Source organism: Apium graveolens, chromosome 10 (genome assembly GCF_009905375.1).
Source record: "Apium graveolens cultivar Ventura chromosome 10, ASM990537v1, whole genome shotgun sequence".
NCBI lineage: Eukaryota > Viridiplantae > Streptophyta > Magnoliopsida > Apiales > Apiaceae > Apium > Apium graveolens.
This window is the reverse complement of record NC_133656.1, coordinates 217,680,845-217,694,115: the sequence shown is the minus strand read 5'-3', so window position 1 is coordinate 217,694,115 and position 13,271 is coordinate 217,680,845. Positions and strand designations below refer to the sequence as shown.

At 31.2% G+C, this 13,271-nt stretch overlaps 1 protein-coding gene across 1 annotated transcript; it reads right to left on the bottom strand.

Annotated features, from left to right (window-relative positions):
• Positions 1 to 10,830: 10,830 nt before the first annotated feature.
• On the bottom strand, positions 10,831 to 11,919 carry LOC141691811 (uncharacterized). Its single transcript, XM_074496565.1, has 2 exons — positions 11,856 to 11,919; positions 10,831 to 11,720 (listed from the first exon to the last, which is right to left on the bottom strand). Exons 1-2 carry the CDS (start codon positions 11,917 to 11,919, stop codon positions 10,831 to 10,833), a joined length of 954 nt encoding a protein of 317 aa, XP_074352666.1.
• Between the last annotated feature and the right edge of the window lie 1,352 nt (positions 11,920 to 13,271).

Below are 13,271 nucleotides of genomic sequence, written 5' to 3'. Positions count from 1 at the left end.
CGCTAAAGGTGTTATATGTGATATGTCAGGCTAATAATATAGAATGAAGTTAGTTACTCTGAATTATATAAAGTCAATCGTGGAGTGAGAATATGATACTTCTTGATATTTTGATTGTACCAAAATATGTATATTTTAATTATTAATTTTCTTTAGATAATTTCATAAATCAAATTATTAGTTGTTGCAAAGAATCGTGAACATAATAATTGACGATTATTGAATATCATTGTCCTATTATTGAAAAAAAGGAATTAAGTGTAAAGTAGACCTAAAATATTTCACAATTAATTAGTATCAAGTACACATATAATATATTTTTCAACCTTAGAAGTTCATAATAGGAGGCTTAATCAATTCATTTTGTAGATTTGATCGAAAGCATAATGATACATTGATTTATAGCTTGGTAATTACTTATGCAAATCTGTCAAGAATATTATTTTACCAACAAAACGATTGAGTAGATATGAGAAATTTATTATTAAAATATAAAATATCATATTCATATACCCATACAGTGAACACGTAAGTGAGTCGATTACACTTTTTAATTTATTAATAATTTCAGATTATGCATGTCTATTAAAGTCAATGGTTATTTGTAATTTGTATTGTGATGATATTATAGCGTGAAATACAAATGTCAAAACCTCATAAGAAAAATTATTTTACATATTAATTAGCTCGAATAAGCAGTAATGTCTGTAATCCGTAGTAAGAGCATATTAAATCTTAAAAAATCCACAGTTGACAGTTTAATATGTACCAAAATTTCATAACAATATTTTATTTCAAAACATTTTGTTGATCAATAATTAATTGAAATATCTACATTTATCTTAGACATATATTATTATTTTTAATCCAATTATAATTATAAAAAATCAAATTACAAAAATATATATAATTTGGCTCCAAATAAAGAAAACGATGCCAATTGTATATTGGAAGTTATTGCAAATTTGGCATGGGAAGATGAGTGAATATATATAACAAAAGGACACATAATAATCTATTAAAGTCGAAGGCCCTTACTAATGTGTACAGTGAGAATATTATGCCGTAAAATACAAAATTTAAAACTTAATAACAGAATATTAAGAAATTAAAAATCTCGAATAAATAATAATATTTATAATCCGTAATAAGAACATATTTAGTCAAATAAACTTTTTGTAACAAAAACACGAATTGTCAACTTCTATGTTAAAATTACAGCATATTGTTCTACAAAGAATCGTAGTTTTTTTGTTATTCTTATATGGGCATAATATTGCGATGATATTATGACGTAGAAAATAAAAGTTAAAACTTCGCCTGAAAAATTATTCTGCATATTAATTAGCTCGAAGTAATCAGTAGTAAGAGCATATAAATTCTCAAAAAATCTGCAAAATATAGTTTACATCGAATCTCAAGGAAGGAGAATTTAAGAGCCTGTCGCTTAAATGCGCTTTAACTTCGTTCACGTGGTTTGCCGGCTATTGCGTCAGCCCGTAATGTTTACCCAGTGCGCACCCGAAGGGTAGCGGCTGCGGGATACCTACGATAAAAAAAATATGTACAAACATTTGATAACAATATTTTAATTCAAAATAATTTGTTGATCAATAATTAATTGAAATATCTATGTTTGTTTTAACCGTCTGTTATTATTTTTAATCAAATTACACTTACAAAATATCTTATTGCAAAAAGATATATAATCCGACAAAGAATAAAAAAAATATCAATTTTATTTTAGCATGGGAAGATGAGTGAACATGTATAACAACATGACACATAATACTCTATTACGAATTCTGGTTATTTGAATTGTGTATTGTGAAGATATAATGGCGTAAAATGCAAAACTTAAAATTTAATAACATAATGTTGAGAAATTAAAAATTTCGAATAAATAGTATTGTTTATAATCCGTAATAAGGACATATTCAGTTAAATAAACTTATTGGGAAAAATAATTCACGAATTATTAACTTTTATGATAAGATTGCAGCATATTGTTCTAAAAATAATAAATATTTTTTTGTTAGTAGATAAATAATATTTACTTGCTCTTTTAAATGTTATTTTTAAATTTTTAACATATTCATAATTATGTAACTAAATTATGTAATCTTACTTAATATTCATAATTATGTAATAACTTATAATTCTTTTATTTCATCTTTCCAACTAATTAAACACAAATCATAATTACACATAGAGATGCGTGTTGTTTGACTTTTTAGTGGTTCAATAGTTTTTGGTATTTTGATCAAAATAAACCCTTGCATGCAAAGCCCCATTCAAAGTGAATACTACAACTAAACCGCAATCAAACTCTGCACGGAGCATCGGCTGAAAACTTTTCCATCTGATCATTCAACAGTTGTCATGGAGGTATGTTTCTACCCTATCCTTCAATTAGGAACGTGATGATTGAATATCAATATTCAATAGATGTTTACTGTCTTCGATTTGTTCAATCATACTCATGTTTATATACAAATAAGTATAGTGAATAGCCTACATTTATGATTCTATGAAAATAGTTATTAAGATTAGTTTAGGATTGACAATGTAATCTCGTGATAACATTGTGTATTGATTAATATTGGGTATTTTTTCATATAGTATTGTCATATTGTATGTTGACTTATATGGTGAAAAATCATCCAATTCTTTTAAGTATGTCGTTAGTAGTCTTAATTTGTTTTGGCTAGCAGTGTATGTTGTGATTTTGGTTATATTGGTTTACTACTCGGACAATCATTATAGATATTCAACTCTGTTATATTGATTTGTAATAGTATATACCATGATTGTATTAAGAGATGTTTAGCATTGCGCCTGGACTTTGCATCTGACCTGATTCACAATAGCAAGAGCTACTACAATATCCTGTAATCCATTAACAAAATGAGTGTCCTTGGATTAGAAGCCAAATACATGATAAAATTACAATTGTTGCATTGCACGGGTCTCGGTAATTGGCCAATTAGACTTAATAATTTGTACTTGCTAATTACACTTATGAGAGATTGCATTGTGGCATCAACCTGAATGATATTGAATCATCACGTTCCTAATTGAATGATAGAGTATAAACATTTCATCACATTCCTAATTGAAGGATACAGTAGTAGCTCTTTGTGATTTTGGTTATATTGGTTTACTACTGGGACAATCATTATAGATATTCAACTATGCTATATAGATTTGTAATAGTATCTGCCATGTTTGTATTAAGAGATGTTTAGCATTGCGCCTGGACTTTGCATTTGACATAGTTCACAGTAGCAAGAGCTAATTCAATATTCTGTAATCCATTAACGAAATGATCACGCTTGGATTAGAAGCCAAAAAAACAATAACATTACAATTGTTGCATTGCACAGGTCTCGGTAATTGCCCAATTAGACTTAATAATTTGTTGTTGCTAATTATACTTATGTATATTATTCCATCTCAGCAACAAAACTGTGAGCCTGTTAATATTCCAGCATTCATCATTGAGGTCGATGCCACAATGCAACCTCTCATGGATGAATTGGTAAATAACTTACTCAGTTGTCCCAATACATGTACTAACTATCATAATTGAGTAAATGAATAAGTATTTGCTTATGTCTTCAGAAATTACCACTCTCCATTATTTCTACATATGGTGAAAATCTTCCTGGTAATGGATTAATAATGCTACCAAATGGCCAACATCTACAATTCTCTTATGAAAAAAACAGGTAAAGCTTAACTGGAGTTGGGGAACTCAACAATTTGTTTAAAAAATGCGTTGGTTGTAAACTTCTTATCTGCTACAAAGGTGAAGGAAATTTTCGGGGTCACATTATTGATAAGATGGGATGTGAAATACAGTATATCATACCAGAAAACCCTAATTTCTATGTGGCCAAGCGAGGTAAAACTCTAATCTGCTCTTCACTATATGGCTGAACATTGCATTATTTTAAGTCATTATTGTAATTATACTTTTTACAAACGTGATCAACCAATGTTGTTGGAGCTGGATGGAAAATTTTAGCTGAAGCTAATGAGAATACAATCTATGATGGCTTAGTTGTAAGTTATTTTCTTATAAACTTGTAAAATGCTTTAATCGGACAAAACTTTCTATTTACATAATTGAAATACATAGGATAAATATGTTTTAACTTTTGATGCAGGATATTCCACATTCATTCATGGCACGCTTTGGCAAGCATATTCCCGATGTTGTTCTCTACTGTTTCCCTTTGGATACAGTATTTACAGGTTATTTTTCCAAATAGGACAAATTGGTCTCTAAAAAAATCCAGCATATATTCAACTCAACCTGGGAGATTTTATTGTGTTCACCAACTGGGAAGCTGGTCGGTTTGATGCTGTCATTTTTGACAAATATGGAGTGCAAAGGATGTTTGCACATCAGACCCCAAAGCCTGGTGAGAACTCTAATAATAGAAACTCTGTTATATAGTATGGTCATATTAATTGACGATCATTGCTGAACTTACATATACTATTTTTGGTTTATACTGAACTGATTGTTTACCTCCATTTGAATACACATATTTAAAGATACAAATGTTCTTTTTCTTGATGCAGAGAACGTCCAGGAAAATTAGTTCGGGAATATTGGAATGGAGATGAATTCAAGTGAAAACATTTCATGACCATGGTTGCGTGTTTGCCGATATTTCAATGTTTTTAACTTATGCTTTCAACAAAGAAATGTAATATTGATACAATCGCCAATTGTTTTGGCATGGATTTCACTTTAAGACATATCATTTCAAACATGACATTTGCCATGTTTGGTATTACTGAATGGTTATAATTTTTGATAATTATTGACTGAAGATAACATTGGGATTATGTATTAATTCCTTGGGTGATTCCATTAAGGTACTTAACTAATCATAGTATCAACTCATGGCCTATGAATTGCACATATGTAGTTGCGGTTTAATGAAAGTGCATATAATAACCCATGTGTAGATTTAAAAACTATGTGAGTTACACTTATATTATAACTAATATCTCATGATATTCATGAAAACTATAGTTTCACAATGATGGTTTCAATGACCACAAATTTGGAGACTCGGGGATTTCGTAAGTTCTTTGCTGTTACAAACTGACCACATCTAACAACTATAAGGTTATCTTCTTATGGCATAATTGATTCTGGCCAAAATATGCCCAATTATGTATTCTGCCTAATTTGTAATTGTGGTTTTGACATCACAAAATCTATAATTATATAATTGTTATCTCTATCATAACTTTATTTATTGTAACAAAATATTGTATGCCACAATCTATCTTGGACTACATACCAAATTAACTTCATTTACATGTTTAAAAGACATATATTACAACATATTCTTCATCTTAGTTTGATCACCAACAAACAATAATATTCCATTCAACATAAATATAGAAATTACAAAACTTAAACTATCAAATGTTTCAATTTCATACTAAATTCAATAAAACTGCAAAACATCAATCACAAACATCACCAAGCAAAATCTTGAACAAAAGTAACTGCACTTTGCAATGACCACAACCTGAATTCCATATGTGTGACATGGTTAAACTTTCATTATAAAATTCACCTTCTTCACGGTACTTCTCTTTCACAGTCAACTCATAAAGTGAATACCAAAGCTGTTCACCAAAAGGATTTCCTTCAATCCTGTTTATCGGGTCTTTATTTCTTGTATTTGGACAAAATTTAGAAAGAGGAAGCAAATGGTCTACATCCGATATGTACCAGTACATATTCTCAAGCAAATGAACAATGTCTACTAACTTCGATTTAAGATCAACCATTTCAACAATATGAGACATTTCTTCAACAATCTGATCTTTTTCATATGGTCTGTATACGGCTCTAAAAAAAACAAAACTAAAATAAGATGGAAAATGATTATCGGATAGAAAAGAGAAAGTTTGAAGATTATGATTCACATTATTGCGCATGAAAAGCATTCGAACCAAGTTATAAAACATAGCTTGCTCAACTTCAAGAGAAATGGCAAAACGAATGAAGCCATGGAATTGGTCACACCTAACTTCTAGATAATGATTATGGTACTGGTATAGAGCATCCCAATTGAGTTTCTGCAACATCTCTTTAACTTGGATTCAGCTTGCTTTGGTGGAATAGGCCATCAACAACTTTCCAAACATGTGAAAGCTATCAAGATTGTGTTTTATGAATGCAAACAATATAGCCATAATATCAGTATCAATGGTGAAAATGTTAAAGTTTGCCATGATGTAGTGAAGATAGTGATTTGGTAATGAAGCAGAATTAGAATGATAACTGATTATGATAAGTTCTAAATGCAACAATTATATATGTAAAGGCGGGAAAACTTGGAGTTCTCCAACTATGTATAAATATAAAGTGGTTTATGTATTCAAATTAACTGCATTGAATGTGAAGAAAAACTTTTCACTTTCGACTCTACTTTAAAGAGGTATAACTTTAGATTTGCGTAATGATTAAATGGCAGTAAGTTGGATTATTGGAAAATACTAATACATCATTATGACTTGTAATGATAAAAACAGTTGCCAAAATATTTTTGCCTTGTGGGAATAAATATAATCATGACTTTAATTGAGTAACGTGTCAGTAACAAAATACAGCATTGTAGGTAATAAAAAAAATAGGAATGGAGAATCAATGTAACATCAAATCAAACATATTTTCACATTCACATATTTACTAAGTACAATAATTATTTACATTAATATATAAAACCCATTTGTACATTATTTTTACATTTTTACATAAGGATTCAGTACTTATATATAATTAACAGGAACAAACATAAATAATTGAACATGCTTAGAAATTCACAACAACACCATCTTGAACTGGTTCAGGGTTATCAATTTCAACATCTTGAAACCGGGCTTGTGGAGGGCCAATACCTAAATCCATATTAAGAAATTCTTGAATTTTATCAACAGGTCGGTCCAATGTCTGTAAATCATGGAGATTTTGTCTACCAATAGATGCCAAGCGTCTTGCAACAGAGTTCCTTTGTGGATGAACCAAATTAATTTCATAACGAATGTTAGGATCATTAAGACGTGAAAGGATAAATCTGAAAGTGCTCCTAGTATGTGGTGTTCATCCGTCCTCTCTGTAGTACTTGCATTCACGGTAAGCCTGGATATTATCAGTCTCAATGATAACACGTTCATACTGGTCTTGAAATGCTCTACGCATTCCTATCAAAACAACCCATAAAGCACTATTCAGTTTAGTTAGGCCTGGAATGGTGCCATATGTTAATCTAAGAAGAAAGCCATTTGAATCTCTCACAACAATGCCAATGCCATTTCTATTTTGGCCTTCAGGGGCATTCTGAACAAACTCACTGTGAACATTTATCTTGATCCAACCTTGAGCAGGGAATTCCCATACACGTTCAACATGTTCCATGATTACCTATTTTGTGTTTTTGGTATTCTTACTACAATGTTTAAAGACCAACTAATCTCAACCATAATGGTAGACTTCTATATATACAATAAAAGGTACAAAGATGTGACTGTTGGGGAATGGATGTTGAGTTTTATTTATAAAACAGTTTTTTTCCTTAATAACTATCTTCAAACAATTATAACTATATAAGTTTAACTACATGTAACATATATAACTAAAAGCAGGAATCGAAAATTTGGTGTTCCTCTTAACATTGCATTAAACATTAAAAATATGAATATCCAAAATGAATTAAATGACAAACAAAACCAAAGAACAATCTTCATAGATTATAATATAAAAACAAACTTGAAACAACCGAAAATAATGTTTAGAGTTCAATGTGATAAAGAAATAACATAAATAAAAGCTTCGAAAATTGGATTGCAAGATCAAATGCCGCATCCATGCCACAAAACAGATGCACATTATCACTTCTCCTATAATATTAGAGCATTTTAATGTAAGATACGCATACGTTAAGAGATTAACTCAAAAACTATTATTACTATTTACCATTTTTATCTTCTTACTTACGGATTTGCAAGATCCAGGGGTCTTTGAACTCTCAGCCTGATCAAATGACTATAATGCAAACTTTTAGTCAATAATGTTTAATTATATTCCAAAATATACAATAACAGTCATTTATGAAAAAAATCTCATACCTCTGACAAATCAAGGGTAGGGAAATCAACATGATTGGATGATTCAGAAGTTGACATGGCATACATGTTTGAATCATACATGTCTTGGGCTTTGATGATAAAATTTTCAGAAACATTCTTTGGTTGCATTAACTTCAACAACAACAATAATTTTTTTCCCGTCCATAACATGCAAAAATACAGGAAACACTTTAGCAGCTACCTCTTCCTGTTTTGGTAATTAAGTCATCAACATAATTGGTCTGTATTGCAAACAATTTATAATATGGAAACAAATTTAAAAAATGTAATTGATTGAACCTTTGTTTGCTTCAAATAAAGATGTGAAGTGGAGCATCCTATGAGTCATTTCACAACACGATCCATGAGAAGAATGCTCCATGAGAACGATTGATCCACAACAATAGCCTTTACACTGAATCTGTGAGTGAAAAAAAATATTAAATAATTCAACATTTCGTAATTCAAAGAAACTGTATCAACCGAATGTTAAATTATTTCCTATGTGTCAATACCTTTTTTCAGCAACTGGAAAAGTCCGATTACATTTACCGCATTTAAATCTATTCCCAACTTCAACAACTTCTAAATGACATTTGCTACATGAATATAAAAACCAAGGATGTCCTTCCTCCAACTTAGCAATTGTCAAACCATAATACAATTTCTTCTGCAATTGATAATTTTGAGGATAATGTTATAAATGAAAATTATAATGCATATAATCCTAAGATAATGCTCTAAAACTTCTGTCAAAAAAGAATTAACCTCAACACTGCCAGCAACATTGTCAACTAATATTTTCAGATTTATAAACTCATAAGGAGAGGCCAATGTTAACGCATAGCTATTATCCGCATCATCCCTCGACGGCTTGTAGCCTTCAAGTTCAAGCCTACACATTATATAATGTACATATCATATGCAATCTTGACAAAATATGGAAAAAAGAGTAAATGTTTATAAGATTGTACTTGTTTCTCATCTCAAGTACACACTCATCATCAAGATTGAAGTACACTTTCGAGGATGCCAAGCTGCTGATTTGAAGCGTATCTAAAGTTTTAAAGTAATATGTATCTTACATAAAATGTAATTTAATATAACCGTGTATAACCTTACTGACAAATTAGTATATAGCATAAAATACTAAAGATCAAACCATTGTATGTTCCTAGCTTTACGCTTGTCAGGATTACAATAACATTTTCCTCATGGTTATATTCCTCATATTGATCACTAACAACTTTTGCCATATCTCCCATATACCAACCCTGTGCTTATTGCTACAATGTAATCAAGTAAACATATAATTTATTGATCAAGGTCCCAAAATTAATAATGACGTAAAAATTAATAAAAAATTGTATGTTGAATTAAAAGAATAACCTTGTATCACAAATATTGAATCGAACAATATCCCTATCTCCAAACTTAGTGGGGATTTTGCTTACTTTAATAAAGTCTTCAACAACTCCAATTATATCTACAATATATAAACACATGGATTGTAGTCAAAACTTTTATAACAATTGTTATTACGAATAATAATAAGCCAAATAGGAAAGACGAAGTAACGTATAACAAATTCTGGATTCTCTTTAGGAACATATTTTCAGGCTTCATCCATCAAATCACCCAAATCCATAAATTCAAATTTGTATTTTGGAATCATAACATAATCGGTGCATGGTTGGAAAGTGGTAGCATTTGTAAATAATATAAACAGCTCCTTCAACAATATTCTTTCCAATAAGTTTCCAAGTATCAGCAAAAGCAAATGCATGAATATGAGTATTTTGCACATAGTATAAAGTGGCAAAGTATAATCATAAATATCCATTCTAAAAATGTAAACATGATCAATATAAAACAAAATCAATAGATTAGGTAGTTACATCATCATCAAGAAGAATGAGATTCCAGCCTTTCGTTATTCCTGATTTAAAAGACACAATAGGCCACATTCTTGTAACTCTTGCCTTGATCTTCCAATCTGACCTAGATTTGTCAAGACTTAAAATGTGTTCAAACATGAGGGCTTCCATCCATGCAAGATTCTGTGAAAATAATTTGTAATTTAAATTAAACAGGATGATCTATTATTAAAATTTAAAAGTCACAACTCCTGAGAGAGCTTACATGTTCTATTCTTAATGAAGGTACTGAAGATTATCCTATCACACCGACGTAGTGGTCTTTTTGTAGTCCATTACCCTACATTAACGGGAATGATAATTGATGACATGCTGTTGAATGAAGTGCACGATAAACATATATTACGGACTTGATCTTTCCCTTTTAATACGTGACATAAGGCCTGTAAAGGGATAATCCAGTCAACCTTTAACTGAATCATAAACATATCCTTTGATTGGATAGATTATTATTTGATACGATGAGGATCAATGCGATTGGCTCGACATCAAGTTAGTTAGATGGATTGGTGGAAACTAATTATACAGCTTTGTTATATACATGCCACTCTTTTTTATTGTTTTTAAATACTATAAATTATTTTTCCAAATGAAACTCAATGACATAAAATTATAATAATAAAAATAAATTCAACTGTTAAACAAATCACATACCACGAAATAAGGACTTCAAGTACAAAATACTCATGGTCAAACAATTACAATAAGTTAGTTAAGTCAAATATGATCACAATTTATGAAGGTTGTAGAAAACTTCTTCAAACACAACATTTGATGTTATATTTGTGCTTTTCCCATTATCGTCATCAATAAGAATATGTAGTCCTTCTGGAGATGTAACACAGGATATTGCAACGTATAACTGACCATGAGAGAATATGGACCGAGGAAGATACAATCCAACTGTGTCTAATGATTGACCTTGACTCTTGTTTAGAGTCATGGAAAAACATACTTGGAGAGGAAATTGTGTTCTTTTAAATTCAAATGGCCAAATCCTGTCTGTTGGGACCATATCGATTCTTGGAATTAGATGTTTCGTACCAACTTGAGATCCACAGAGAATTTGACATTCTATACTATTTTTTTTACAGCCAGTAACTATCATCCTTGTACCATTGCATAGACTCATAATCTTATTTAAATTCCTCATCAACATAACAACAGCTCCAACCTTTACTTTCAACTCATGTTTAGGCATACATGGTATATATATGGAGTTCAGATACTCAATTGGAAATAATGAATGAAAGTCATTATCGTCAACACCCCTGTCTTCAATTGAATCTTGGCTGAGATAAATATGCACATTACCCGGAACTCTTTCAAGAATCCGCACATTGATGTCATCAACTACAACGTTTGTTGGAGTCAAAATAGATCTCGATCTCAGATACTCCTGTGAATGCAAGTTATTCTGAAAATCTGAATATATAATGTCAATTAGGGTTTTAATGGGACTTTTCAAGGGACTCTTGACAACATATTCATCAGGAACTACAAACTCAGTTTCAACATCTGCACGATGAGTATCAATGCATTCAACTCTTCCGTCTCCAATCTCAAGTTGCCATTTACTAAAGTCGGCTATTACTTTATTTCTAGCTTCAGAATTACCTGATTATAATCTCATGTTTTGACTGAGAAGAAAGACCTTGCAAGATTTCCAAAGTCGGGATTTGTTAAATGATGCATTCACTATTTCAGCCCTTACAGCCTTAGGCAGAACATGTAATATATATCGAAAATCGCCTCCAAAAGTAACTGTAAAACCACCAAAGGGTCTTTTTCCTCGTTCTACATCAACGACATCCATTATGTCTCGCAAGCTTCTGTCCACGGTGTAACACCCCCAGATCCGGGGTCGAGGATCCGGGTCGTCACGGTCTTTCTTTCCACAATATCACTTCACTTAATTAATAATAATAACCTTATGCTGTGACCCCACACTAACACACACCACAACCCGTTATAGTCTCAGAGATGAAATTTAAATAAGTACAAGTCTTTGAATCCACAATTTAAAAGTTATTACAACCCAAAATGATTACTTGATAAATTTACAGTTAATTGCCATTATCTGCCACAAGTTATAATTATACATAATTGATTCTCAAAAGTAGATGGTCTGATCTACAATAGATCTACCTCTGCAGCTATAGCAGCTACAACATCAACGGGAAGACGCGGGACGCTTCCCACGCGCTTGCGCTGGGTCTGCTGGAGTCTGGCCATCTTTCCTAACTGTTGTTGTGTGATGAAGAAATAAAGCAAGGGTGAGCAGCAAGCCCACCAAAATAATATGTATAATGATTTACAATATATGAGCCTACTCATAATACTCATGAAAGTCTTGGTCAAAAGAAATGAACCAAGTTTAATATCTTTAATGCGATGAAGTCGCAAAATATTCAGTATATATACATATATACTTTTCAAAATATTGGAAGTCCTCTTCCATGCATAATATACACAAAGTCCCAGTGTATAACTATATAAAAAAAAATATCGTTGCAAGGTGATCTCATATATCTAACCTTGTCTCAACGTTTTTCTGAAAATCTTTGTCATTCATAAGACAATTATTAATTAGATATAAGTTTAAAAGATGAGGTTACCAAATACCCCAATATACTTATATCTTTCCCAATACTACTTGAACTACCACCGTTCAAGTTATAATCAGTTTCAAAAGTTCATCACATAGATGAGACTACAAGACAAGATTTGAATAGATTCAATCTTTGAAATATTATTGAATGAAATAAAGTTACGAGAATACTTTATTTAGTCCCGATATATATATATCCACATATATATATCTCTAAAACATTTCCTGGAACCTCTGTTATGTAAAGTATGAACAAAGTTGCAATATCCAATGAATTTGGAAGGAAAAGAAAACCTTTGGCATAAACCAGATATCTTGCTGATCAGGCAAAGATACCCATTAGTAACCTTTTCTACTAGTAGATGGACGAATTCCCCACTGGTCATCACCCTGGTCATAATTAGGACCTTATGCTGGACTGCCACTCAGCCACCTATGCATTTGATGGACTCCCACTGAGCCACTTACACTATCATGGACGCCCACTGCGCCCATGTTGCTTATGCCGACTCAATAGATGGACTTACTTCCCGAACGATGGGCAAGTAATCAAGATG

Coding starts and splice junctions, on each gene's coding strand:
- LOC141691811 (XM_074496565.1), bottom strand. CDS start 11,919: ATGGATGTCGTTGATGTAGAACGAGGAAAAAGACCCTTTGGTGGTTTT. Junction 11,721..11,855: donor TTTTACAGTTACTTTTGGAG/GCGATTTTCGAT, acceptor GATTATAATCAG/GTAATTCTGAAGCTAGAAAT.